This window comes from Muscardinus avellanarius (assembly GCF_963383645.1).
Source record: "Muscardinus avellanarius genome assembly, chromosome: 7".
NCBI classification, from domain to species: domain Eukaryota; kingdom Metazoa; phylum Chordata; class Mammalia; order Rodentia; family Gliridae; genus Muscardinus; species Muscardinus avellanarius.
In genome coordinates this window covers 86,171,370-86,194,661 of record NC_137793.1, presented here as the reverse complement: position 1 = coordinate 86,194,661, position 23,292 = coordinate 86,171,370, and the positions used below count along the sequence as shown (strand labels likewise).

The 23,292-nt window shown below is 52.1% G+C and overlaps 1 protein-coding gene across 3 annotated transcripts in view; it reads left to right on the top strand.

Annotated features, from left to right (window-relative positions):
- The window catches only part of SOX13 (SRY-box transcription factor 13), a gene marked incomplete at both ends in the record, with an annotated part of 38,225 nt that extends 15,696 nt beyond the window's left edge, over positions 1–22,529 (top strand). The window contains 13 exons of one of the 3 annotated variants that reach the window (XM_080699269.1): positions 9,121–9,319; positions 11,880–11,991; positions 12,069–12,155; positions 13,328–13,500; positions 13,769–13,837; positions 14,177–14,291; positions 16,653–16,738; positions 16,913–17,075; positions 17,399–17,508; positions 17,654–17,750; positions 18,124–18,267; positions 19,737–19,953; positions 22,253–22,529. In XM_080699269.1, coding sequence (XP_080555395.1) covers positions 9,121–9,319; positions 11,880–11,991; positions 12,069–12,155; positions 13,328–13,500; positions 13,769–13,837; positions 14,177–14,291; positions 16,653–16,738; positions 16,913–17,075; positions 17,399–17,508; positions 17,654–17,750; positions 18,124–18,267; positions 19,737–19,953; positions 22,253–22,529 — 1,849 coding nt within the window. Of the gene's footprint in view, positions 1–9,120; positions 9,419–11,867; positions 11,992–12,068; positions 12,156–13,327; positions 13,501–13,768; positions 13,838–14,176; positions 14,292–16,652; positions 16,739–16,912; positions 17,076–17,398; positions 17,509–17,653; positions 17,751–18,123; positions 18,268–19,736; positions 19,954–22,252 lie in introns of those variants that run through there. The other 2 variants (XM_080699268.1, XM_080699267.1) reach the window with 2 other exon arrangements.
- Positions 22,530–23,292: the final 763 nt, after the last annotated feature.

The window sequence follows — 23,292 nt, the reverse complement described above, 5'->3', positions numbered from 1 at the left end:
TCCTTTGATTCCCATCCAGCGGAGTCTGGTGTCGACTGATTAGAGGAGGAAGTGGCCTGTGATTGTTTGGGAAAGGGCTCGATGTGTGCCCCCGAGAGAGCTGGCTGTGGGGGCATCGGCACCTGGCACCTGCTCTGTCACAGGGGCCCTCCTTGGTGGTGCCTCTCCTGCCTTGGCCCGGGCATTGGATTTGGAGCCCCAGCTCAGACTCCTTGCTCCACACGTCAAGGGTGAAGGTGTCCGCAGCCCCCTCCTCTTAGGGGACTGCACCTCTTAAGGATGCTCCGAGGAGATAAGACCAAGGAGAATGGAGAAAGAAGGCCTGCACGGTGGGCTCCCAAGAAGGGCAGGGAGGGCCGGCAGGCCCAGCTGGTGGAGGGCCTCTGACCAGCCAGAGTCAGCGCCGCACCAACAAGCCACAGGACTGAGCATCTGTAGGCCTCAGCTTCCCTGCTGACAGAGCACGTGGACTGTTGGCAGGAGGAGCTCAGGCCCAGGAGTGTCTCCATCCAAGCCAGAAGCCGGCAGGGTGCTCTAGGCTTATGGCCCGTGAGCAGGACTTGGGGCATTGGACGAAGGTGGGGACCGGGGAGCCAATAGCTCCTGTCTCCTGTGAGCTGAGGGTCCTTTGGTTTTGGGCATCTGTGATAACTGACCTTGAAAGCTCTTCAGGAGTCACATGGATAGTTGAAGCATAGAACATGCTTTGTATGGAAAGGGCGAAGGAAATGGAAATGGAGGGGGGTTTTAGTCCCTAGAAAAGAACTAATATAAGGGTGGACTCGAATGAGTTTCGTATTCCTGTATGGGGGATTGAACCCAGGGGCACTCTACCCTCGAACTACACCCCCAGCCCTATGTTATTTTTATTTTGAAACAGGATCTCACTAGGTTTGGTGAGAGAATCTCACTACTTGAGGAGGCTGTCCTTGAACCTGCCATGCTCCTGTCTCAGCATCCCAAGTACTGAGATTGTAGGCGGATGCCAGTATGCTCGGCTAACAGTCTTTAGTCTTTTTTTGGAAAAGTGTGAAAACTGGTTTTTAGGTGACCCAAGGTAAATACAAAAGGAAATAGACTTGCTTTGCTGCTGAGGGGGATTGAGGTCACTCATAAGAAGAACTTAGATACAAGGAAGAGACAGCAGAGGCGAGCTGGGCGTGGAGAACAGGGAGCAACCTCTATCTAATCTGGTAGCAACAGTATGGGTCACCTGTTATGCAGTCAGGTCAGCCTATATATCATCTCCTCTTCACTGTAGAACATTTATTGAGCATCTACTATGCTCCAGGTGCCGCGCTAGGTTCTGGGGCAAGAATGATGAACAGAAACAGGTCTATTTTCATAGCGCTTGACTACTTGAGCGAGTCTGAAATAAATCAAGCATATGAAGGAGTCATTACCAACTGTGATTCATACTTTGAAGGCCAAGTTCAAAGTGCCATAAGAGTATAAGTGGAGCCAGGCGTGGTGGCGCGTGTCTGTAATCCCAGTAGTTGGGAGGCTGTGACCGGAGGATGGCAGGTTTGAAGCCAGCCTCGGCAAGTAGTGAGGGTAAATTACCGACTTGCCCAAGGTGGCATGGCAGTCGAGATCAGAATTGGGATTCGGGATGTATCCAGGTCTGTCTGACCCAGAGGCTTTTCTCTCAACCATCTGACTCAGCATCCCAGACTACGGCCAACTTAATGGACACCTGCGCTGTATTGTTACTCAGGGACTTCCGGGATATTGGGGTTACTGTGCCCTTCTGTGGGTGAGGAGACAGGCTCAGAGAGGCTAATTAATTTGCCTAAGTTCACACAAGTCGGCTGATGTCAGGCAGGAACTGAAGCCCAGGTTGTTGGACCCAAAAGCTTATGGGTTTTCCAGACTCGGCTGTTCTGCTGACTCCCAATTATTCCGGTTCTGCAGACAAAGCTTTGGGGGGTGAAGCCACCTGTGGAGAGTGACAGAGTTGGGCTGCACAGCCACCCCAGTCCTTCCCCTTTTTTCCCATCGTCTGTCACAGCTGACTCCACTGAGATCCTTCTATCTCAGTTTCCCAGGTGCTGGGATTGCAGGCTTGTGCCACCTGCAGGTTTGTACAGGCTTTTGCTCCCCTCTTTGGGAAGGTCAGGGGTCAGAGCCTGGCTCCTGATGCTCTTTCTAGAGAGACTTCATCCCTCTTGGCCCTGGCAGGCTGGGACCTTGGTTCCTTCCAGGCTGTGACGGGCAGGTAAAGGTGCTGGTCCTCTCAAGCAGTCCATGTGACCCTGTCCCCAAAGGCAAGACCCAGGGAGACTCCAGAAGCCCATAGACCTGGCCTCTCCCTGCAACATGGGTTCAGAGGAGTCCAGGGAGCCCAGCACCAGGGCCTGCACGTGAGTTCACTCTCGGTCAGCATGGGAACACACCTGTTACCTGGTAGGCACCAAGCCCTGGAGGACAGACTGACACCTCCAGGCCTGCTTGGCTGGTCACCAGGAGCCATTTCCTTTGTTACCAAGGCTGTGCTGGAGGCCAGGGAGCCCCAGGAGGCAGCTCCCTAACACAGAGATAATCCCCAGAGCCTGGCTGCAGCCCTGTGGATTATCTCTTTATACTGGGCGTGAAGTATGGGCAGAAAAGGCCATAGAAGCCCACAGCCAAGGAGACGGCCTAGTGCTATGCTGCCCGACAAATATAATAATGGGAGCCATGTGCGTAATTTAAAATTTTCTAGTTAGCTACATTAAAAAGTGTTGAGGGCCAGGGTGGCAGAGCACTTCCCCAGCCTGTGTGCGGCTCTGGATTCCACCCCCGCACTGCAGAAAAAGGAAATAAAAAGAAACAGGTGAAATGAATGTTAAAAATGTATTTTATCAAGCCTGCCTGGTGTGGCGGTGCACACCTGTAATTGCAGCACTCAAGAGGCTGAGACATGAGTGTGGAAGGTTCCAGGCCAGCCTGGGCAGTTTAGTGAGCCCATGTCTCCAAACAAAATATAAAGAGGGGTGAGAATGTAGGTCAGTAATAGAACATTTCTGGGTTTGATCTCCAGTACTACTCCTACTAGTAATGTAAATAAAAATGAATTTTATCTAGCCAAAACCATCCAAGATATAATTCCAGTTTGTAATTGGAAACCAGTTATGAATGAGTCTGTGCACTAAGCCTGCGAGACCCGGGTGTGCTTGGCGCACTCGGCACATATCCCCGGGGACTGGGCCATTACCAGTGCTCAGTAGTGGCCAGTGGCGCCTGTCTGGGACAGTGCGGTCCAGATGACCACCTCTGCTGTACCTCGCTGGGGGGATGGACGGCGGTCACCATCCCCACCGTGTCCTTAGGCTTTTGTGATCCCGCTCATCTGATCCTGTTCCATGCTGCTGCAGCGGCCATTGCTGGGGTCTCTGGGCTGCCATGGGAAGGAAGAAAGGCTTTGAGGTAGGAGCTGGAAGGCCACAAAGTTGGGCAGAACGAAGGAGAAAGGCCCGCAGGGCCCAAGTGTGGATGGAGGAGGCGACCCGGTGGCCCGGCCTCAGCCCGGGTGGGTGTGGGACGAGGTGGCGCAGAGCCGCGGGATCAGAAGCCCACAGGCCCGCATTGTGCGCCTGTCACACTTCCTTTGGCTTTATTGCTTTTGTCCAACACCCTATTGTCTGGTTTCCTTTTGTCCCCCTTTCAGCACGGCTGCCTTTTATTTTCCAGCCAGCCTGGTTGTTTTCATTTCTTTTGTCTGAAGTTCCTGAGAGGAAGGTTTTATTTTCAGCGGTTTGATTAATTCACAGCTTGAGCCCAGGGTTTGTTATGTAATTGCTGCCCTCAGCTTCAGGATAATACCCCTCCCCCTCCCCACCCCCACGCCTTGCCCCCTGCCCAGGGCCCGGCTCCCAGCCCCTCCTTCCGCCGGATGGGCTGAGTTCCCTGCTTCCTGGAGGCTCTCCCAGCGCTCTCCCAGCCCAGGGGGTGGGTCATTTGGAGGGGACACCAGGGCAAGCAGGGCTGATCTCTCCATCTAGGTGAGACGGAGTGTACAGCCATGGCGGGCTCCTCTCTTCTCATCCTGCAGGGCCCTATCGTGAGTCCAGCACCACCTCCCAGGGCACCCTGTACTTTAGTGGTGCTAGGGGTTGAGCTCAGGGGCCTTCTACCTCGCAGCTATACCACCAGCTCTATTTTATTTATTTGGAAACAGGATTTTGCTAAATTGCTAAGGCTGCAATCCTCCCATCTCAGCTTCTCCCCGGTACTGGGATTACAGGTATGCACCACTACACCCATCCGACCCTGTACTTTATTTATTCATTTGTTTGTGATACTAGGAATTGAACCCAGGGGGTTTCCAACTCCAAGCTACACCCCCAGCCCTAATTTCATTTTTTATTTTAAAATAGGGTCTGAGGAAGTTAATGAGAGTCTCACTACTTGCTGAGTCTGTCTCAGTCTTTCAAGTACTGGGATTACAGGCATGTGCCACCATGCCCAGCAGACCCTGTACTTTAAAAAGTGGGTGGGCAGAAGAGTCTGCTGTGGTCTAATCAATAGGGTGGAATCAAATACATCTGTATATGATCTCAGTCAATTCTAATGTCTTTTTAGTTATTTCATTTAAAATACAGTATATGTACCCTTGTGGATGGCTTTCATTAGACATTACAAGGAACATTTTATAGAGCTCTTGCGATCTAAATGGATGCATCTATACAGAACTGATGCAATATATGAATACAGTAGCCTCTCCTGCTCCGTACTTTTACTCTCGGCAGTTTCAGCTACTTTCAGTCAACTATGATCCAAAAGTATTACACGGAAATAGTCAGCAGTAAACAGTCCATCGGGTTTCAGTTGCACAAGTTCTGTGTGCCGTGACGAGTCTGTACTGTCCAGGAACGGAATCATCCCTTTGCCCAGAGTGTCCGCACGGTATATATTACCTGCTCATCAATCACTTGGTAGCCGTCTCGTTTGTCAGATCGATGGTGGCAGTATCACTGTGCTTGTGTCCGTGTCATCTTTATTTTGAGTAAAATGACCGACCCCAAAGTACAAGAGTTGTCATGCTGGAGTTGGGATGTGCCCAAGAGAAGCCACGGAGTGAGTCTTTTCACGGAAAAGGTTGAAGTTCTCAAAAGAGAAAATTGTAAATTGTATGCTAAAGTTGTTAGGATCTTTAATATATGAAATCATGAAGACAGAAAAAAAAGTTTATGGTAGTTTTGCTGTTGCAACTTAAACTGCACAAATTACAGCCACGGTGTGATAAGTACTTAAGATGAAGAAGTCATTAAATGTGTGTATGTATGTAGTAGAGGAAACTATAGTGTATTGGGGTTGACACTCCCCATGGTCTCATGCGGCCACTGTGGGGGGGAGGGTTTGGAACATTCCTCCCCCGCCCCCAGGATAAGGGGGTGCTACAGAATCATACTAAATCCGCAGCTTAAGGGGTTGGGGGGCTTTGTTTGTTTGGGGGAAAGGGAGTTTGACACTAGAAGTTGAAACCTGAAGCATTCTACTTCCATATCACACCCCTAGCCTTATATTTTCTTTTTTTTTTTTTTTTTTAATTTTGGATCAGGGTCTCACTAAGTTGCTGAGGCTAACCTTGAACTTAAAGTTCTCCTGTCTCAACCTTCCAAGTACTGGAATTATAATAAGCATGTGCCACCGGGCCTGGCTTGGGGATGTGTTTTACTATATCTTTTCTTAAACCTCCCCTAACTCTACATGTATTTTAGTCCATTTTGGGCTACTATTATAGAATAGCACAGACCAGGTAATTTATAATAAATGGAGATCATTATTTCTTACAGTTCTGGGAAGTCCAAGGCTAGCACCTGGTGAAGGCTCCCCGTGCTCTGTTACCCCATAGCAGGGGGCAGTAGGCAGGAGTGAGGGAGGAGCCAGAGAGAGCCAAACTCACTTTGACAACTGGCCCGCTCTCCTCTCCTGTAACTCTCCCACTGCCTTGATCATTAATGACCATTAATGATGTGAACCTATTCGAGAAGGCAGAGCCTTCCTACCTAACCACCTCTGATCAGGTCCCACCCTCTGACAAGGTTGCACTGGGTATTTAGTACCCAACACACTAATGTTGGGAGGACATATTCAAACCATAGTACCACATAAAGACTTTTTTTCGGTACTATGGATTAAACTCAGGGACATTCTGCCTCCAAGCTATACTCCAGCCTTTTATTATATTAATTAATTAATTTATTTATGGTACTGGGATGGAACCCAGGAACTTTCTAACTCTGGGCTACACTCCCAGACCTATTTTAGATTTTAATTGGAAACTGGGTCTCTAAGTTGCTGAGAGCCTCACTGAGTAGCTGAGGCTGGCTTTGAACTTGCACGATCCTCCTGTCTCAGCCTCTCAAGTACTGGGATTACAAGTGTGTGCCACCACGCCTCGCATTATTTATTTACTTTTAATGTGCATTATACTTTTACATTATAATGTAGATCATGTTAACATTGACATACGTGACACACACAACACTTGGCTATTATTTATTTCAAAACTGGGCCCACCTAAATTCCTGAGATGTTGAGCTGGCCTCAAACCTGTATTTGGGAGGCAAAGACAGGAGGATTGCTATATGAGGGCCAGCCTCAGCAACTTAGCAAGACCCTGTTTCAACATGAAAAATAAAAGTGAAGAAGAGCTTGGGACTATAGCTTGGAGGTAGAACGCTCCTGAGAGCATTCCTTGGCACGCACACAAAAAAATTTTAATAAAATAATAATAACTGGCATTTGTATCAAAGATTATAGATGTTTGTGTTTATTCCCTAAGCAATGCAGTACAACTACCTACATAGCATTCACATTGTATTAAGTATTACAAGTACTCCAGAGATGACTTAGAGTACACAAAGGGTGTTTGTAGGCTCTATGAAAATACTGCACCATCTTATTTTATTTATTTATTTATTTTGTGGTACTGGGGGTGGAACCCAGGGCTTTTCTACCCCTGGGCTGTACTCCCAGACCTATTTTTTAATACTTTATTTGGAAACGGGGTCTCACTAAGTTGCTGAGAGCCTCACTAAGTAGCTGAGGCTGGCTTCGAACCTGTGATCTTCCTGTCCCCGCTTCCCAAGCGCGGGGATTACAAGCGTGCGCCACCAGCTGGGCATATGGTGTCATTTTATAGAAGAGACCCTAGCATCTATGAAATTTGGAATGCATATGGTGTATCCTGGAACCATCATCCTCTTGATTCCAAGAGACCACTGTCAGGCAGTCCAACTAGCAGTGTTTTTTTTGTTTTCTTTTGTTTTTAGTCTTTTTGTTTTTTGAAACAGGGTCTCATTAAGTTGCAAAGGGCCTCGCTAAGTAGCTGAGGCTGTCCACGAACCACGATCCTCCAGTCTCCATCTCCCAAATGCTGGGATTACAATAAGCATGTATCACCACGCCCGGCTTAGCAGTGGGTTTTTACTTATTTTATTTATTTATTTATTTTTGTGTGTGTGGTACTGGGGATGGAACCCAGGGGCTTTTCTACCTCCAGGCTATACTCCCAGACCTATTTTATATTTTATTTGGAAACAGGATCTCAGTAAGTTGCCGAAAGCCTCACTAAATAGCTGAGGCTGGCTTCGAACCCGTGCGATCCTCCTGTCTCAGCATCCCAAGTGCAGGGATTACAAGCGTGTGCCACCACGCTCGGCTTTTATTTATTTATTTTTTTAAGCAAATGCCAGGTTGGTGCTACTAGAGCCACGGTCTGTCCTCCGCTCCCTGTAAAGATCGACACACTGTGCTCCTGCCCGCCCCATCAGGTGGGGACCATTCAGGCTCATTTTGCAGACAAGGAAGCTGCAGTGTGAACACTCAGAGCCTGTCCAGGGCCACACAGGCGCAGCCAGGCAGGACCCACGCTAGGAAGGAGCTTGCTGTGCGTGCCCATGGGAGCCTGGAGCGCGTTCTTGGATGCCCGCCCCCTCCCCAAGCCTGGCACGACCACAGGAACTGCTCCCCGAGATCCTGTGATTGCCAGGCTCCCCAGATGTCCCCAGCAGTGGTGCAGCAGGAGGGGAGACTGGTCTATTTGCCGCTTAAACCTGGGATGGCAAATTCAAATTCTAAGCCAGCGCCTCCACCTAGACACCAGAAAATATTTTCCGTAAAGCCATTCATCTCTTGGCTTGTCATCTATTTTCCTCCACTTTTGGTCAATACATGAATATGAGAAATATTCTTTTACTTTGTCTCTGCAATGAGAAAATCAAAAGAGGACGGGGCTAGGGAGTGCGGCTCAGTGGTAGTGCTTGCATGCAGGAGGCTCCGAGTTAGCAACTGATGTGTTGTCTAGTACTGATTCTTGGTTTCCTTGGGGTGGAGTAGGAGGGAGGGGTGGCAACTAAGGGAAATGGCTGATATACCTGGAGGACCTGCTACTCAGTTCTACCCAGTTTTTGCCATTGAGGTGAAAGTTCAAGTCCAGACTTCTATATAGTTTGTTCTTTCTCTCTCTCCCCCTTCCCCGCCCCTCGGATACGGGGATGGAAACCAGGGACATTCTACCTCCAGTGTGTACCCCAGCCCTTTTAATTTTTTGTTTCAAAACAAAGTCTCACTAGGTTGCTGAGAGCTCCACTACATTGCCAAGACTGTGAATCTGCGATTCTCCTCTCTCAGCCTCCTAAGTACTAGGATTTTAAGTTTTGGTAACTAATTACAAATATGCATGTACATAGGAGCACGGAGCCAGTTAATCTCTGAGCCGGGTGTGATGGCACCTCTGCCTATAATCCCAGTACCTGGAAGCTGAGATAGGAGGATCGCAGGTTCAAAGTTGGCCTCATCTACCTTGTGAGGTTCTCTACAACTTGTGAGACCCTGTTTCAAAATAGAGAATAAAAATTAGGGTTGGGGATGTAGCTCAGAGGTAGAATGACCCTGGGTTTAATCTCCAGCACCCCCCCCCCCAACAAACAAAACAATTGAACAATGAGAGACAAGAAACCCTTTCCTAGCTTTCCGGTGGGTTCCGCAGTGGGCTTACATTTCGACTGTGTGCCTGTTTGAGGGGTGCCAGGAGGTGCTGAGACTGGGGGTGCGAGGGGTGGGGTCACTGCCACTGGGGCTCCCAGGGCCAGTTTGGACTCCCCTGGGCTCACTGTGCCCCTCCTCCTGCAGGATGTCCATGAGGAGCCCTGTCTCTGCCCAGCTGAGCCTGGATGGCGCTGGCACCATGGTGAACTGCACCATCAAGTCAGAGGAGAAGAAGGAGCCTTGTCATGAGGCCCCCCAGGGACCGGCCCCCACAGCTGAGCTTCAGCCTGCAGACCCAGCCCGGGCCACCCAGGATGCCGCCGACCCCCAAGCGCCAGCTCAGGTACCTAGCACTCTCCCAGGGCTCTGGGGGCCTCTGCAGCCTCACGGCTACGCCCCCCCATACCTTTTACTGGTAGGGCACAGCAGGCTTCCCACAGGGGTGAGATGCTTCCCGGTGGGCAGGGAGGGCCTGCCGAGTTAGTCTGGAAGGCAGGTCCTTTCTCGTACCTGATAGTTACTGCTCACCCCCTCCTGAGGACTAGGTGGGGAGATGGATAGATACACCGAAAGCTTGGCTTAGAAGTGATCTGCCAGCTTTTTTACATGTTCCAGGAAAACCTGCCTTATTTAAGTAAGAGTTAAATGGCTACTAAAAGACCATATAATTCCTCACTCTTAAAATAAGGGAGCCAAGCCGGGCATGGTGGCACATGCTTGTAATCCCAGCATTCGGGAGGCTGAGATGGGAGGATGGCGGTTCGCGGACAGCCTCAGCTACTTAGTGAGGCCCTTTGGAATTCAGTGTGACCTTGTTTCAAAATAAAGAATAAAAAATAGGGCTGGGGGTATAGCTCAGAGGTAGAATGCCCCTGGGTTCCATCCCCAGTACAGCCAAAATAAAATAAATAAAAATAAGGGAGCCAAAATATATAATCTTGCAGTTCTTAAAATTTCTGTAGCCGGGCATGGTGGCACACGCTTGTGATTCCAGTACTTGAGAGACCGAGACAGGAAGATCTCGAGTTCATGGCCAGCCTCAGCAATGTAGTGGGGCCCTCCTCAACTTAGTGTGACCCTGTTTCCAAGTAAAAATAAAGTGGGACTGGGGCTGTGTGTGGCTGAGAGGTAGAACGCCCTGGATGTTCCATCCCTAGTAACACACACACACACACACACACACACACACTTCTATGATTCTAAACAGATAATTAATATGGAATCTACTATTAAAAGCTGAATGAATCTGGACATGGTGGTACATGCCTGTAATCCCATTATTTGGGAGGCTGAGACAGGAGGACCAAAGGTTCAAGGATGGCCTCATCAACATAGGGAGAAACTTAGCAACCTAACAAGACTGTTTCAAAACAAAAAAATCCACAGAGGGCTGGGGATATAGCTCAGGTAGGATGCCCTGGGTTCAATCCCTAGACTCACAAACAGCTGAATGAGTAACGGTGAGAATTTGGGGCTCTAAGGGGGAATCAAGCCTGGGAGAGAGTGTGTTTGGGATTGGGGCGGGGAAGACTTCTGGAGGAGGGAACTCAGAGCCGGCCATAGAGGACTGGGAGGATGTGGCAGGAGGAGGAGGGAGGGCTTCTTAAGAGGGTTTAGGGGGCCTGTGAGCAGCCAGCCAGGCTGGAGCAGCAGGTATGTCCAGGGGGTGTTAATTACTAGACCCCGTTCACGCCTCTGTCCTGGCTACAGTCATCTGACGGGTAAAAATAAAGTGGGACTGGGGCTGTGTGTGGCTGAGAGGTAGAAGGGGAGGTATTAGTATCTCCATTTTCAGAAGAGGGAAGTCCTGTTCAGAGAAGGTCAGGAACTTATGTGGATCAAACCCCTTGTGAGTCACCAAGCCTAGGCTGATACCCAGGTCCTTTTTTGTGTGTGTGGTACTTGGGATGGAACTCAGGGGCATTCTACCTTCAAACAACACCCCCAGCCCTATTTATTTGGAAACAGGGTCTCTTAAGCCAGCGAGGCTGTCTTCAAACCTGAGCAATCCTCCTGTCTCTGCCTCCCAAGCGTGGGGATTACAAGCGTGTGCCACCATGCCCAGCCCTTTTATTCTTTATTTTGAAACAGGGTCTCACTAAGTTGTGGAGTTCTTTATCTTCAAGACTTTTTTTTTTTTTTTTCAGTACTGGGGGTAGAACCCAGGGCCTCTCTATGACTGAGCTACACTGCCAGACCATTTTATTGATTGATTGATCGATTGATTTTTGTGGTACTGGGGATGGAACCCAGGGCTTTCTATCTCTGGGCTACACTCCCAGACCTATTTTATATTTATTTGGAAACAAGAGTCTCACTAAGTTGCTAAGAGCCTCACTAAGTAGCTGAGGCTGGCTTTGAACCTGCACAATCCTCCTGTCAGCCTCTCAAGTGCTAGGATTACAAGCATGTGCCACCATGCCTGGCTCCATTTTATTTTTTATTTCATTTTATTTTTTGGTGGTACTGAGGTTCCTGGAAACCCTTCTTTCTCCAAGCTACACTCCCAGACCTATTTTATATTTTTTATTTGGAAACAGGGTCTCATAAGCCAGCGCGGCTGGCTTTGAACCTGTGATCCTCCTGTCTCCGCCTCCCAAGTGTGGGGATTACAAGCGTGCGCCACCACGCCCGGCTCCATTTTATTTTTAAACAGGGTGTCACTAAGTTGCAGAGGCTGCCCACAAACTTGCAATCCTCCTGTCTCAGACACCCAAGTCCTGGGATTATTCCAGGTGTGCGCCACCATGCCCGGTAAAATGCAAAGGAAGGCAGGAAGGTGGGGGAGGAAGGGCCTGCCAGGGAACAGCAGGCTCAGGTAGAGTCTCTGGGATGCCTGGCCTTCCCTGTACTCTGTCCCTGCTTCTCTTGGGGTAGCAGTGACAATTCAGCGTGTCTTGCAGGACTGTCACTCCCCAGTGCAAAATGGGTCTCCAGAGCCCAAGAGACCAGGAGCCTCCGAAGCAGCTTCTGGGAGCCAGGAGAAGCTGGACTTCAACCGCAACTTACAAGAAGGTGAGAGGTCTGCTCTGGAAGAGGCGGGGCCGGGGCGGAGGGGCTGGGAGGGTGGCCTCACCCCTCCTGTCTTCCAGTGGTGCCGGCCATCGAGAAGCTGCTGTCCAGTGACTGGAAAGAGCGGTTTCTGGGAAGGAGCTCTGTGGAAGCCAAAGACGTCAAAGGTGAGGGCCTATGGGTGGGCAGGGCAGGATACTGAAACCCTTTTTTTTCTTCTCCTGGCGTGGCTGTGCAGTCTGGGTGTGGAGGGTGATTCTTGAGGTTCTGGGTACTCTCATGCCTGCTCTGTGCTGCTGGGCTCCCGCCTGTCCCTGGGGGTCCTCCTCCCCCTTCACCTGAGGGCCCCCAAGCAGTAGGTCTGGCTGGTTTCACACGGAAGAGGCCTGGCTGGGACGGTTATGGATGCATGCTCTTGGCTGCAGGCGGGCGTGCCTTTTCCTCTCACTGCTGCCAGTTAACTCGGCCGTCACGACCTTGCTGAGCGAATGAAGTGTGGTTATTAAAGGGCTGTCACTTGGGTTTCCTAGGGCAGTCATTTTTCCAGTATGGTTGGTAACCTCACAGAGGGATCTTTAAACCAATGCAGAAGCCCAGGCTGCATCTCCATCTACTGAAAAGAACCCCAGCAGGCAGGGTCCTTGCATCTATTTTTCAGTGGTGCCGTGAGTGATCCTGGTGCAAATGGTATACAGCATGGCACCGAGAGGTAGACCACCACACCAGACATCAGCTGAACTGGGGGGCAGGAAAGTGAACTCACACGTGCTAGTCGAGGACCACCTGCTGAACCCTAGACTGCTGCAGTGCGATCTTACCGCTACCGTCTAAACACCTGACAACCACAACTTTGAGAAGGAAGAGTTATTTGCTTAGGGTTTTGGAGGTTTCAGTCCAAGTATACATAGTCCATTTTATACCAGCTGCCAAGCAAGAAGCAGGGCTACAGTCATCCTTAGGGTGTGACGATGGAAAGGCAGAGAGCACGGGGTGGTGTGGCTGGGGGGTAGATAGTCCCTAGGGACCCACCTCCAGCTGTGCCCTGTCTTCAGGGCCCCTCTGAGCATGGCGCCTCCAGAGAATGAGGTCCCAGGGACATTTGGCTTTCAAACTGTAACAGAGACCAAGAGCTTTTCGTACAGTACGTGAACTTGCTCACACAAGTTATCCTGTGAAGTGTCCGTTTTCAAAACGACCCAAAAGTCCCCAAGAGTCGGTCACTTGCCAGACAGTATCCCGGGATATAGCACCTGCTCAGTAAATGTCAGATGGACGGGGGGATGGACGGACAGATGAACTAACAAAAACTCTGCGTGGTGGCTGTTTCACCGTGGAGCAGGGACCCAGGAGAGCCTGGCAGAGAAGGAGCTCCAGCTTCTGGTCATGATCCACCAACTGTCCACCCTGCGGGACCAGCTCCTGACAGCCCACTCGGAGCAGAAGAATATGGCCGCTATGCTTTTTGAGAAGCAGCAGCAGCAGATGGAGCTGGCCCGGCAGCAGCAGGAGCAGGTGCAGGCTGGGGCCGGGGGAGGCGCCAGGGATGGGCTGTCGGATCCCCACCTCTGGCTGCTTCTCCAGCCCTTGGGGCTGAAGGGACTCTGCAGGAAGACAGCCAAGACTCATGCCCGGGCTCCATTCCTGCTCCTCTGAGGGAAGGGTGGGCTGTGCCCAGAGGTACCTCTGCAGAAGGCAGGGTTGGGCTGCAGCAGGCTCTAGGGGAGGGGGTCCCCAAGGCTAGTGTTCGTGATCCCCTTGCCTGCTCTTACCCCCCTGCCAGATCGCCAAGCAGCAGCAGCAGCTGATTCAGCAGCAGCACAAAATCAACCTCCTTCAACAGCAGATACAGGTAAGGGGGAGAGGGGCCTTGGCGCAAGGGTGGGAGGTGACAGCGTGGATTCAGCTCACACAGTGCTGGGGATGAAGACACAGGCCACAAGAAAGCTCCACTGAGCAGAATTCCTCAGGCCCAGCCCTGGACCTGCAGGGGCTCAGGGTGTCCTCCTTCCCAGCTGAGCCTCAGAGCAGGAAGTCTCAGGGCTCAGAGGTGGCACTGGGCAGATGTGCTCTGCTGAAGACTGCTGCCCTGCGCCCCTCCTGTGTGGCCCCCCCTCTGTGTCTTGTGCTGGTCATGCCTGAGTAGTTCTACAGGTCCCAGGGATGCACACAGAGTCTCTCTTGCTTTCAGCAGGTCAACATGCCTTATGTCATGATCCCAGCCTTTCCCCCAAGCCACCAGCCTCTGCCGGTCGCCCCTGACTCCCAGCTGGCTTTGCCCATCCAGCCCATCCCCTGCAAGCCAGGTGAGTGTGGCAGGGGCTCCGAGGTCAGAGCCCCCAACCGCCTTCATTCCTTACTTTCCTGTGGGGCCTTTTTGTGCCTCTGTTTTGGATCTTCCTTGTGGAAAAACACTTTCTTTCTGAACTTTCCCAGGAGAATGAGAAGAAATAGTCATTGGAAGCCGCTGAGAGCTTTTAGATAAAAGAAAATGGAGAGCTGGGTGTGGCGGTGCACGCTTGTAATCCCAGCATTTGGGAGGCCGAGACAGGAGGATCGCGGTTTGCAGACAGCCTCAGCTACTTAGTGAGGCCCTTTGCAACTCAGTGAGACCCTGTTTCAAAATAAAAAATGAAAAATAGGGCTGGGGGTGTTGCTCGGAGGTAGAATGCCCCTGGGTTCCATCCCTAGTACCAAAAAAATAAAAAGGCAGAATCTAGGTCTACTCTACCCAGCCCTGGTCCACTTACAGTGCCAGAATACAAACATCTGCAACATTAACTGAGGTTCTAGCAGCTGCCCCTGCCTTCACGATCTTGTCTCTGCCTTGCCCATGTCAATCCTGCCTCTGTCCTGGCACTGAAATCCAGCAGAGTAATATGTGTTCAACACCGAGGCACCAATCATGGGGAGTTCAGGAAGGCTTCCTGAGGAGGGGCATTTGATTGGTCCTGGGACGATGGGTAGGACTTTTTTTTGGGTGGGGGGTACTAGGTATTGAACCCAGGGGCATTCTATCTCTAAGCTATATCCCTCAACTATTTTTATTTTATTTATTTATTTATTTATTTTCCGGTGGTACTGGAGGTGGAACCCAGAGGCTTTCTACCTCTGGGCTACACTCCCAGACCTATTTTATATTTTATTTGGAAACAGAGTCTCACTAAGTTGCTGAGAGCCTCAGTAAGTAGCTGAGGCTGGCTTCGAACCTGTGCGATCCTCCTGTCTCAGTCTTCCAAGCGCAGGGATTACAAGCGTGCGCCACCAAGCCCGGCTTTTATTTTTGTTTTGAAAAAGGGTCTTTGTGGGTTGTTGAGAGTCTCACTACATTGCTGAGGCTGTCCTCAAACCTGTGACCCTCCTGTCTCAGCCTCCCAAGTACACCACCACACCCATGTGGTGTGTACAGGTGCACACCACACCCAGCTATGGGTGGGACGATTGTAGGTAAAGTTGGGAGCTGAGGGTCGGCTCAGGAAGAGGATGTCCAGGCAAAGCCCTGGGTCCTCCTGTGGGAGTTGTGGAAAGGGGCGTTGGGGTTGAGGGGAGCCCTTGATGGGAGTTTTGGGACAGAGCTAGAAAGGTTATTGGGGATGGAGTGTGGGGTCTTGGGTTTATTTCATAGGGCGTGGGGTATAACTGAACATTTGAGTAGTGGCTCTGGGCAGTGTCCCTGGCTCTGGGCAGCGATCCAGGAGGGGGATGTTGAGCTAATTCTCATGATAGGGGATGACACCAGACTGGGCAGTGACAATGGAGAGACAGAGGTAGGGTTGCTGGCTCTGTGGTCCGGGCAGACAGGCTGCACACAACTGCCCCAGGAGTGAGCATGGCTCCTCCGGTCCCCTTCCTGTCCCACGAGCTCCTTGACAGTAGCCTGCAGTGAGGAGTTTGAGTTCCCGGCCTTGCCACGTGCCCAGTTTCTCTCCCTACCCTTCACTCCCACACCCCACCACCCCATAGCCACCTGCCTGAGTCCTGCCCATCCGCAGACACCAGCTCACGTCCGCCCTCCCGGGCAGCCTGCTCCAGTCACCTTAGCTGAGCAAAGTCCCTGACATGACCTGTGGGCCCTTAGCAGCACCTGCCATGTGGGTAGTGAAGTGTACACAGGCTTATCTCTCCACCTGGATTGTCACGCCTCCTTGACAGTGGGCCTGGTTGAGGGAGAATGAGGTGGGGTGGATACGTAGAAGGGGGAGTACTGTGTAGAGAGGAAGGCTGTGGGGTCTACAGGACCTGAGTTCAAATCCTGGCGCTGCCATATAGTTTAATGGGTTGCTGTGGGCAATTCACCGTGCATCTAAGGTCTCAGTTTCTTCATTCATCAGATGGGAAAGTGATGTTTTGCGCGCTGTGTATAATAGAGGGAGCGTACACAACATGTGCCTCCTCGCAGGTAGCTGTGTTTGGCTCTGCACACCACCCAGGTGGCATGGAGTATACATGGCTGTTGAATAACTAGATGGTGCGCCTCCACTGGGAACTCTAGACGGTTGAGAGGGGCAGGCAGGGGGAGAGCTCCAGCTGGCTTGCAGAGGACAGTGGGTGGAACCACGCTGGGCCAGCTCAAGGCCTGGCTACCTGAGGCCCTGGAACTTCATCAAGCAGGGTGCCCGCTGTTCTGTGCTCATCCAGGACTTCTCTCCCTGCCGCCCTTTCCACAGTGGAATATCCGCTGCAGCTGCTGCACAGCCCCCCGACCCCCGTGGTGAAGAGGCCTGGGGCCATGTCTGCTCACCACCCCCTGCAGGTATCCCTGCCCACAGGCCTGGACTCCCCGCTCGGCCTGTGAACACGGGCTGCCCTCCTTCATCCTTATGGCTCTGTCTGCCCGGGTGTGCATGTCTGGTCTTGTGTTTTCTCTGTCCCTTGGTGGGGATCCCCTTTGGCATCCCTCATCTCTGACCTTCGGGGTCTCCTCCAGGAACCCTCCCAGCCCCTAAACCTCACCGCCAAGCCCAAGGTTCCTGAGCTGCCCAACACCTCCAGCTCCCCTAGCCTGAAGATGAGTATCTGTGGACCCCGCCCACCCAGCCACGGGGCCCCCACGCGGGACCTGCAGTCCAGCCCTCCCAGCCTGCCCCTGGGTGAGTTCTGCCTCTGCGCCTTTTTCCATTGGCCCTTTTGTCTGGGAGAGTGACCTTTGACGTGCCCCTCCCCTCTGAGTTCTAGTTTTTGAAGGACTTAGACTTGCACTTAGAAGGGGCCTCCCCCCTCTTTCCCATCCTGTGTGTCTGGAGGCTCCAGCCCTGGATTTGGCGTGCTGAGTTGCGTAGCTCAGGGGTGCTGTTCACACGTCCAGTCTGGGCCCCGTGGAGGGGCAGGGGACACTAACCTGGGCAGCTCCAGGGGTTTGGGCTCAGATGGGGATGAACTCAGCTGCCCCTCCTCTCCCTCCTCCCTCCTGTAGGCTTCCTTGGTGAAGGGGATGCTGTCACCAAAGCCATCCAGGATGCTCGGCAGCTGCTGCACAGCCACAGCGGGGCCTTGGAAAGCACCCCCAAGACACCCTTTCGAAAGGTATGGCCCCACTTCCCTGCCCCTGAGGGCGGAAGCAGGTTGTGCATGTCTGGGTGGAAGGTGCAGGCTGAGGCCACCGGAAGGGTGGGCAGGAGGAGAGGGGTGACTGAAGGGCTGAGGTGCAAGTTGCCCTTGTCAACCCCAGGACCTCATCAGCTTGGACACATCCCCAGCCAAGGAGCGGCTGGAGGAGAGCTGTGCGCACCCGCTGGAAGAAGCCATGCTGAGCTGCGACGTGGATGGTATGGGCTCTGCCGCCGGGCTGTGGACGGAAGGGCTTCGTCCATCTGATCCCTCCCCTCCCTCCCTTCCTCCATCTGCAGGCCTTCGCCATCCCCTGGGGTCTCTGGTCTGTCAGGTTTCCTAAATGCCAGGACAGCGGGGCCTCCACTCCTCCGAGGGGCCCCATGGCTCTGGTTTCCCCTATGCCTGTCCTTTGTCTCTGCTGGTAACTTATTGCTGGCCTGTGCTTTCCTCTGCACCCCTGCTCCTGCCTCTCAGCCTGGACCGGCCACTGTGTAGGCCTCCTCGGCTCCCCCTGGTGGTCACAGGGCGAACACCACTCTGCCGACCCCATGCAGCTGCCTAGTTGACTCTACTTACTCTGTTTCCCAGGCTCCCGACACTTTCCGGAGTCCCGGAATAACAGCCACATCAAGAGACCCATGAATGCCTTCATGGTGTGGGCTAAGGACGAGAGGAGAAAGATCCTGCAGGCCTTCCCAGATATGCACAACTCCAGCATCAGCAAGATCCTTGGTAGGAGCAGCGAGTGGGCCCTTGGGGTGCTCAGGGCTCCGAGGTCCATGGCATAGCAGGGCCTGGTTGCAGGAGCCAGCAGGCTTGCTTGGTGATGTTGGATGCCAACATCACGGGGCAGCTGGGTGTGGGGGTCTTGTACCATCGTAGGGCTTTCCTGGTAGCATCTCCCCTGAAGAATACAAGCTGTGCTGTGTGTGTTCTTTAGCCCCCCACCCCCACCCTGATCTGCCCCTGACCTCTTTTTAATTAATTAATTTATTTGGTGATACTGGGGGTGGAACCCAGAGGCTTTCTACCTCCGGGCTATACTCCCAGACCTATTTTATATTTTATTTGGAAACAGGGTCTCACTAAGTTGCTGAGAGCCTCACTAAGTAGCTGAGGCTGGCTTTAAAACTGCAATCCTCCAGTCTGAGCCTCCCAAGCGCTGGGATTACAAGCGTGCACCACCACATCCAGCCTCTTATTTATTTATTTATTTATTTATTTTGGTGATACTGGGGTTCCTGGAAGCCCTTCTACTTGCGGGCTACACTCTCAGACCTATTTTTACATTTTTATTTGGAAACAGGGTCTCCTAAGCCAGCGTGCACGGCTGGCTTCGAACCTGCACGATCCTCCTGTCTCTGCCTCCCAAGCACGGGGATTACAAGCGTGCGCCACCACGCCCGGCGCCGGCCTCTTTTTTGAATTATGCATTCCAATTGGAGGCCCAGGAGGGATATAGGGCAGATGGGGCTGGAAGAGGTCAGTTGCTTTTTAGACCAAGATCCCCCACAGTGTCCATGTGAGGTTTTATGTGTGGTGCTGGAGATTGGGCCCAGGGCCTTGCACTTGCTAGGCACACAGTGTTCTACCACTGAACCAGACCATGAGCTCAGCACCAGGTGTTTTTTTTTTTTTTTTTTTTTTTTGCGGGTCTTGGGATGGAACCCAGGGGCATTCAACCTCCAAGCTATACCCCCTGTCCTATTTTATTCTTTATTTTGAAACCGGGTCTCACTGCGTTGCAGAGGGCCTCACTAAGTAGCAGAAGCTGTCCATGAACCGCGATCCTCCGGTTTCTCCTCCCGAATGCTGGGATTACAAGCGTGCGCCACCCAGCCCGGCAGCACCAGGTGTTTTGTCTTGAGTAGGAAGCCTGTCTGGATTGTTGGTAGTCTGGGTAGCTGTTCTTTTCATAATGCAAACGAGATGGAGGCCTCCTGGAAAGTGCTGGGTTGTTGAGATGTAGTTGGTTGCTGAGTCTTAAGCTGCCGGTTAGATACCCCTATACATACCAGCTTCATTCATCTCTTTGTACACCATCCTAAACAGCAGACCAGGGCCTTGCAAAGTGCTTCCATGTATATCGTTCTGTTGACCCTGCCTGTGGCTTAGAGTCTTCTTAGGGCTCCCAGGGCCTTCGGGGAGAGGGGTAGTGAGCAGAGCCCAGCCCTGACTCTCTGCCCCCCGGGCTGGGCCAGGCTCTCGCTGGAAGTCCATGACCAACCAAGAGAAGCAGCCCTACTATGAGGAACAGGCGCGGCTAAGCCGGCAGCACCTGGAAAAGTATCCTGACTACAAGTACAAGCCACGACCCAAGCGCACCTGCATCGTGGAGGGCAAGCGGCTGCGCGTGGGCGAGTACAAAGCCCTGATGAGGACCCGGCGGCAGGACGCCCGCCAGAGCTACGTGATCCCGTGAGCAGCCCCCCATCCCCCACCGGCAGCCTGCGCCCAGTGAGTGTGGCTGTGGTGACAGGCTGGCTGTTGGTGTGAGCTTGTGTCTGAGCACACGTGTGCACGAGCACATGGGTGTCATCTGTGGGGTGACTGAGAGACAGAGACTGGTGAGCATGGTGGCTGAAGATGTAGGTATGTGACTGACTGGAAGACTGGCGTTTTCTACCTGCAGAAAGGTGCCTGTAGATCCCGTTTCTATTCTTTTTTTTTTTTTTTTTTTTTTGCGGTACTGGGGATGGAACCCAGGGGCATTCTACCTCTGATCTACACCTCCTCCAGGACTAATTTTTATTCTTTATTTTGAAACAAGGTCTCACTGAGTTGCAAAGGGCCTCACTGAGTAGCTGGGGCTGTCTGTGAACTGTGATCCTCCTGTCTCAGCCTCCCAAATGCTGGGATTACAAGTGTGCACCATCATGCCTAGCTTACTCTTTATTTTTATGTATTTATTTATTTTTTTGTGGGTCTGGGGTTGGAACCCAGCAGCATTCGACCTCCGGGCTACACCCCCTGCCCTATTTTTTATTCTTTATTTTGAAACCGGGTCTCACTGAGTTGCAGAGGGCCTCACTAAGTAGCTGAGGCTGTCCATGAACCGCGATCCTCCGTCTCAGCCTCCTAAATGCTGGGATTACAAGCATGTGCCACCGCGCCTGGCTCTTACTCTTTATTTTTGAAAAAGGGTCTCACTAAGTTGCAGAGGGCCTCAGTAGGTATCCGAGCTTGGCCACAAACCTGCGATCCTCCTGTCTCAGCCTCCCAAGTACTGGGATTCTAAGCATGCACCACCACACCCAGCTAGTAGATCCTGTTTCTGATGAACTCTACAAATTTAGGGTTTTGAAAGTGTTCATTTGGCTGGGCATGGTGGCGCACGCTTGTAATCCCCATGCTTGGGAGGCTGAGACAGGAGGATCGTGCAGTTTCGAAGCCAGCCTCAGCTACTTAGGCTCTCAGCAATTTAGTGAGACCCTGTTTCCAAATAAAACACAAAATAGGTCTGGGAGTATAGTTTGGAGGTAGAAAGCCCTGAGTTCCACTCCCAGTACCACACACACAGAAAAAAGTGTTCATTTAGCTGGCCATGGTGGTACACGCTTGTAATCACAGTACATGGGAGGCTGTGATAGGATTGCAGATTTGTGTCCAGGCTCAGCTACTTACTGAGGCCCTCCGCAACCTATTGAGACCCTGTTTCTAAATAGTTAAAAATAGCCAGGCGTGACGCTTGTAATCCCTGCGTGTAGGAGGCGGAGACAGGAGGATTGCGCACGTTTGAAGCCAGCCTTGCTGGCTTAAGAGAACCTGTTTCCAAAAAAAAGATAAGTCTGGGAGTGTAGCCTGGAGGTAGAAAGGTTCCATCCCCAGTAACACACACACACACACACACACACACACACACACACACACACACACACACAGTTAAAAATAGGGGTGTAGCTCAGAGATAGAATGCCCCTGAGTTCAATCCCTGATACCACCAAAAACAAAGTGTCCATTTGCCAGGCATGGTGGCACATACATGTAATACCAGTACTGGAGAGGCTAAGACAAGAGGTTCACAGGTTTGAGGCCAGCCTCAAACTTAGACCCTAAGCAAATTAGTGAGACTCTGTTTAAAAATAAAAACATAAAAAGGTCTGGAAGCAATATACCCACGAGTTTAATCTGTAGTGTGTAGTATGTGTAGAGTGTAGTGGTGCACACTTGTAATCCCAGCATTTGGGAGGCTGAGACAGGAGGATCCCAGTTTGAGGGCAGCCTCAGCTACTACTTAGTGAGGCCCTTTGCAACTCCATAAGACCTTGTTCCAAAATAAAGAATAAAAAAATAGGGCTGGGAGTATAGCTCGGAGGTAGAATGCCCTGGGTCCCATCCCCAGTACCACAAAAACTAACTAAATAAATAATAAAAAATAATAATAATCCCTAATACCAAAAAAATAAAAGCGTTCATCCCATGCAAGGGTTTCTGATTGACCAAAGCAAGCACCCTTAATGGATTCCTTTAAACAGGAAATTTCCTGGGGCATTAAAAATACACAATTTCCTAAAATTAGATTCACATGTGATTTCTCCAAGAGTTTTTACCAGTTGGACCCACAAGTGGCTCTGGATGTGCAGAGAGAGAGAGCTATAGATGGTAGTGGACTTGGCCACTGGAAAGCAGCCCAGGGCCCAGCGTGTGAGTGGCGTAGCTTGGGGGACTGGGGTGGAAGAAGGGCACACTGTGACCGCCCCTCCCCGCCACCTCTCAGCTCGCAGGCCGGCCAGGTGCCCATGAGCTCCTCAGATGTCCTGTACCCTCGGGCGGCAGGCCTGCCCCTGGCGCAGCCACTGGTGGAGCACTACGTCCCCCACAGCCTGGACCCCAACATGCCCGTGATCGTCAACACCTGCAGCCTCCGGGAGGAGGGCGAGGGCACCGACGACAGGCACTCGGTGGCCGACGGCGAGATGTACCGGTACAGTGAGGATGAGGACTCCGAGGGAGAAGAGAAGAGTGACGGGGAGCTGGTGGTGCTCACAGACTGATCCCCGCCCTGGCCCGGCCCCTCGCGCGCAGCCAGCCGGCCTGGACTATGTTGGTACTTGGACTTGGGTATGCCCAGGAGTTGGGCAAAGCTGTTCACTTGTAGATATATCCCTCTTCCCCACATTTTCGGGCGCACCTGAGGGGCTGTCGGCCTAGGTGGGCAGGGCTTGCGTGGTGGCTAGGGGCCGAGCTGGCTGAGCTTCTTGGCTCTTGGGGCCAATGGCCCAGGGACACTGGATGACCCTTCCCTCTTGCAGGTCTGCCTGCCGGGGGGTACGGCAGCTACACACCTGTCCCCTTGGGGTCCCATGCTTCGTTTTCATCCTGTCCTGGCTGGACCAGCCATTGTGGGACCAACATTCCCTCCCACACTCCCCCAGGCCACTCCTCTATCACCAGGATCTCTTTGTACTTTGTGCAGAAGGGTCTGGCTGTCCCTGTCTTTAACTGTGCTAAGCTCATTGTGCCTCCAGCCGTTCCGCGCGCGTGTGCGTACATGCGTGTATGTGCGTGCATGCATGCATGTATGTGCGTGCGTGCATGCGTGTATGTGCGTGCATACGTGGGGACCCATGCATCTTTGTCTAGTCATTCATTGCACAAGATATTTATTGAGTGCCTGCAACGTGCCAGGCACTGCTGCTGAATTCCTGCAGACATGTTTCTCTGTGCTACTCCTTCTCCTGGGGCCTCCTCTGTGCTTCCCTCTCACCCCAAATGGCTACCTCTTTTGTCAGTCTGGGTGTCTCAGGTTCCGTGTGT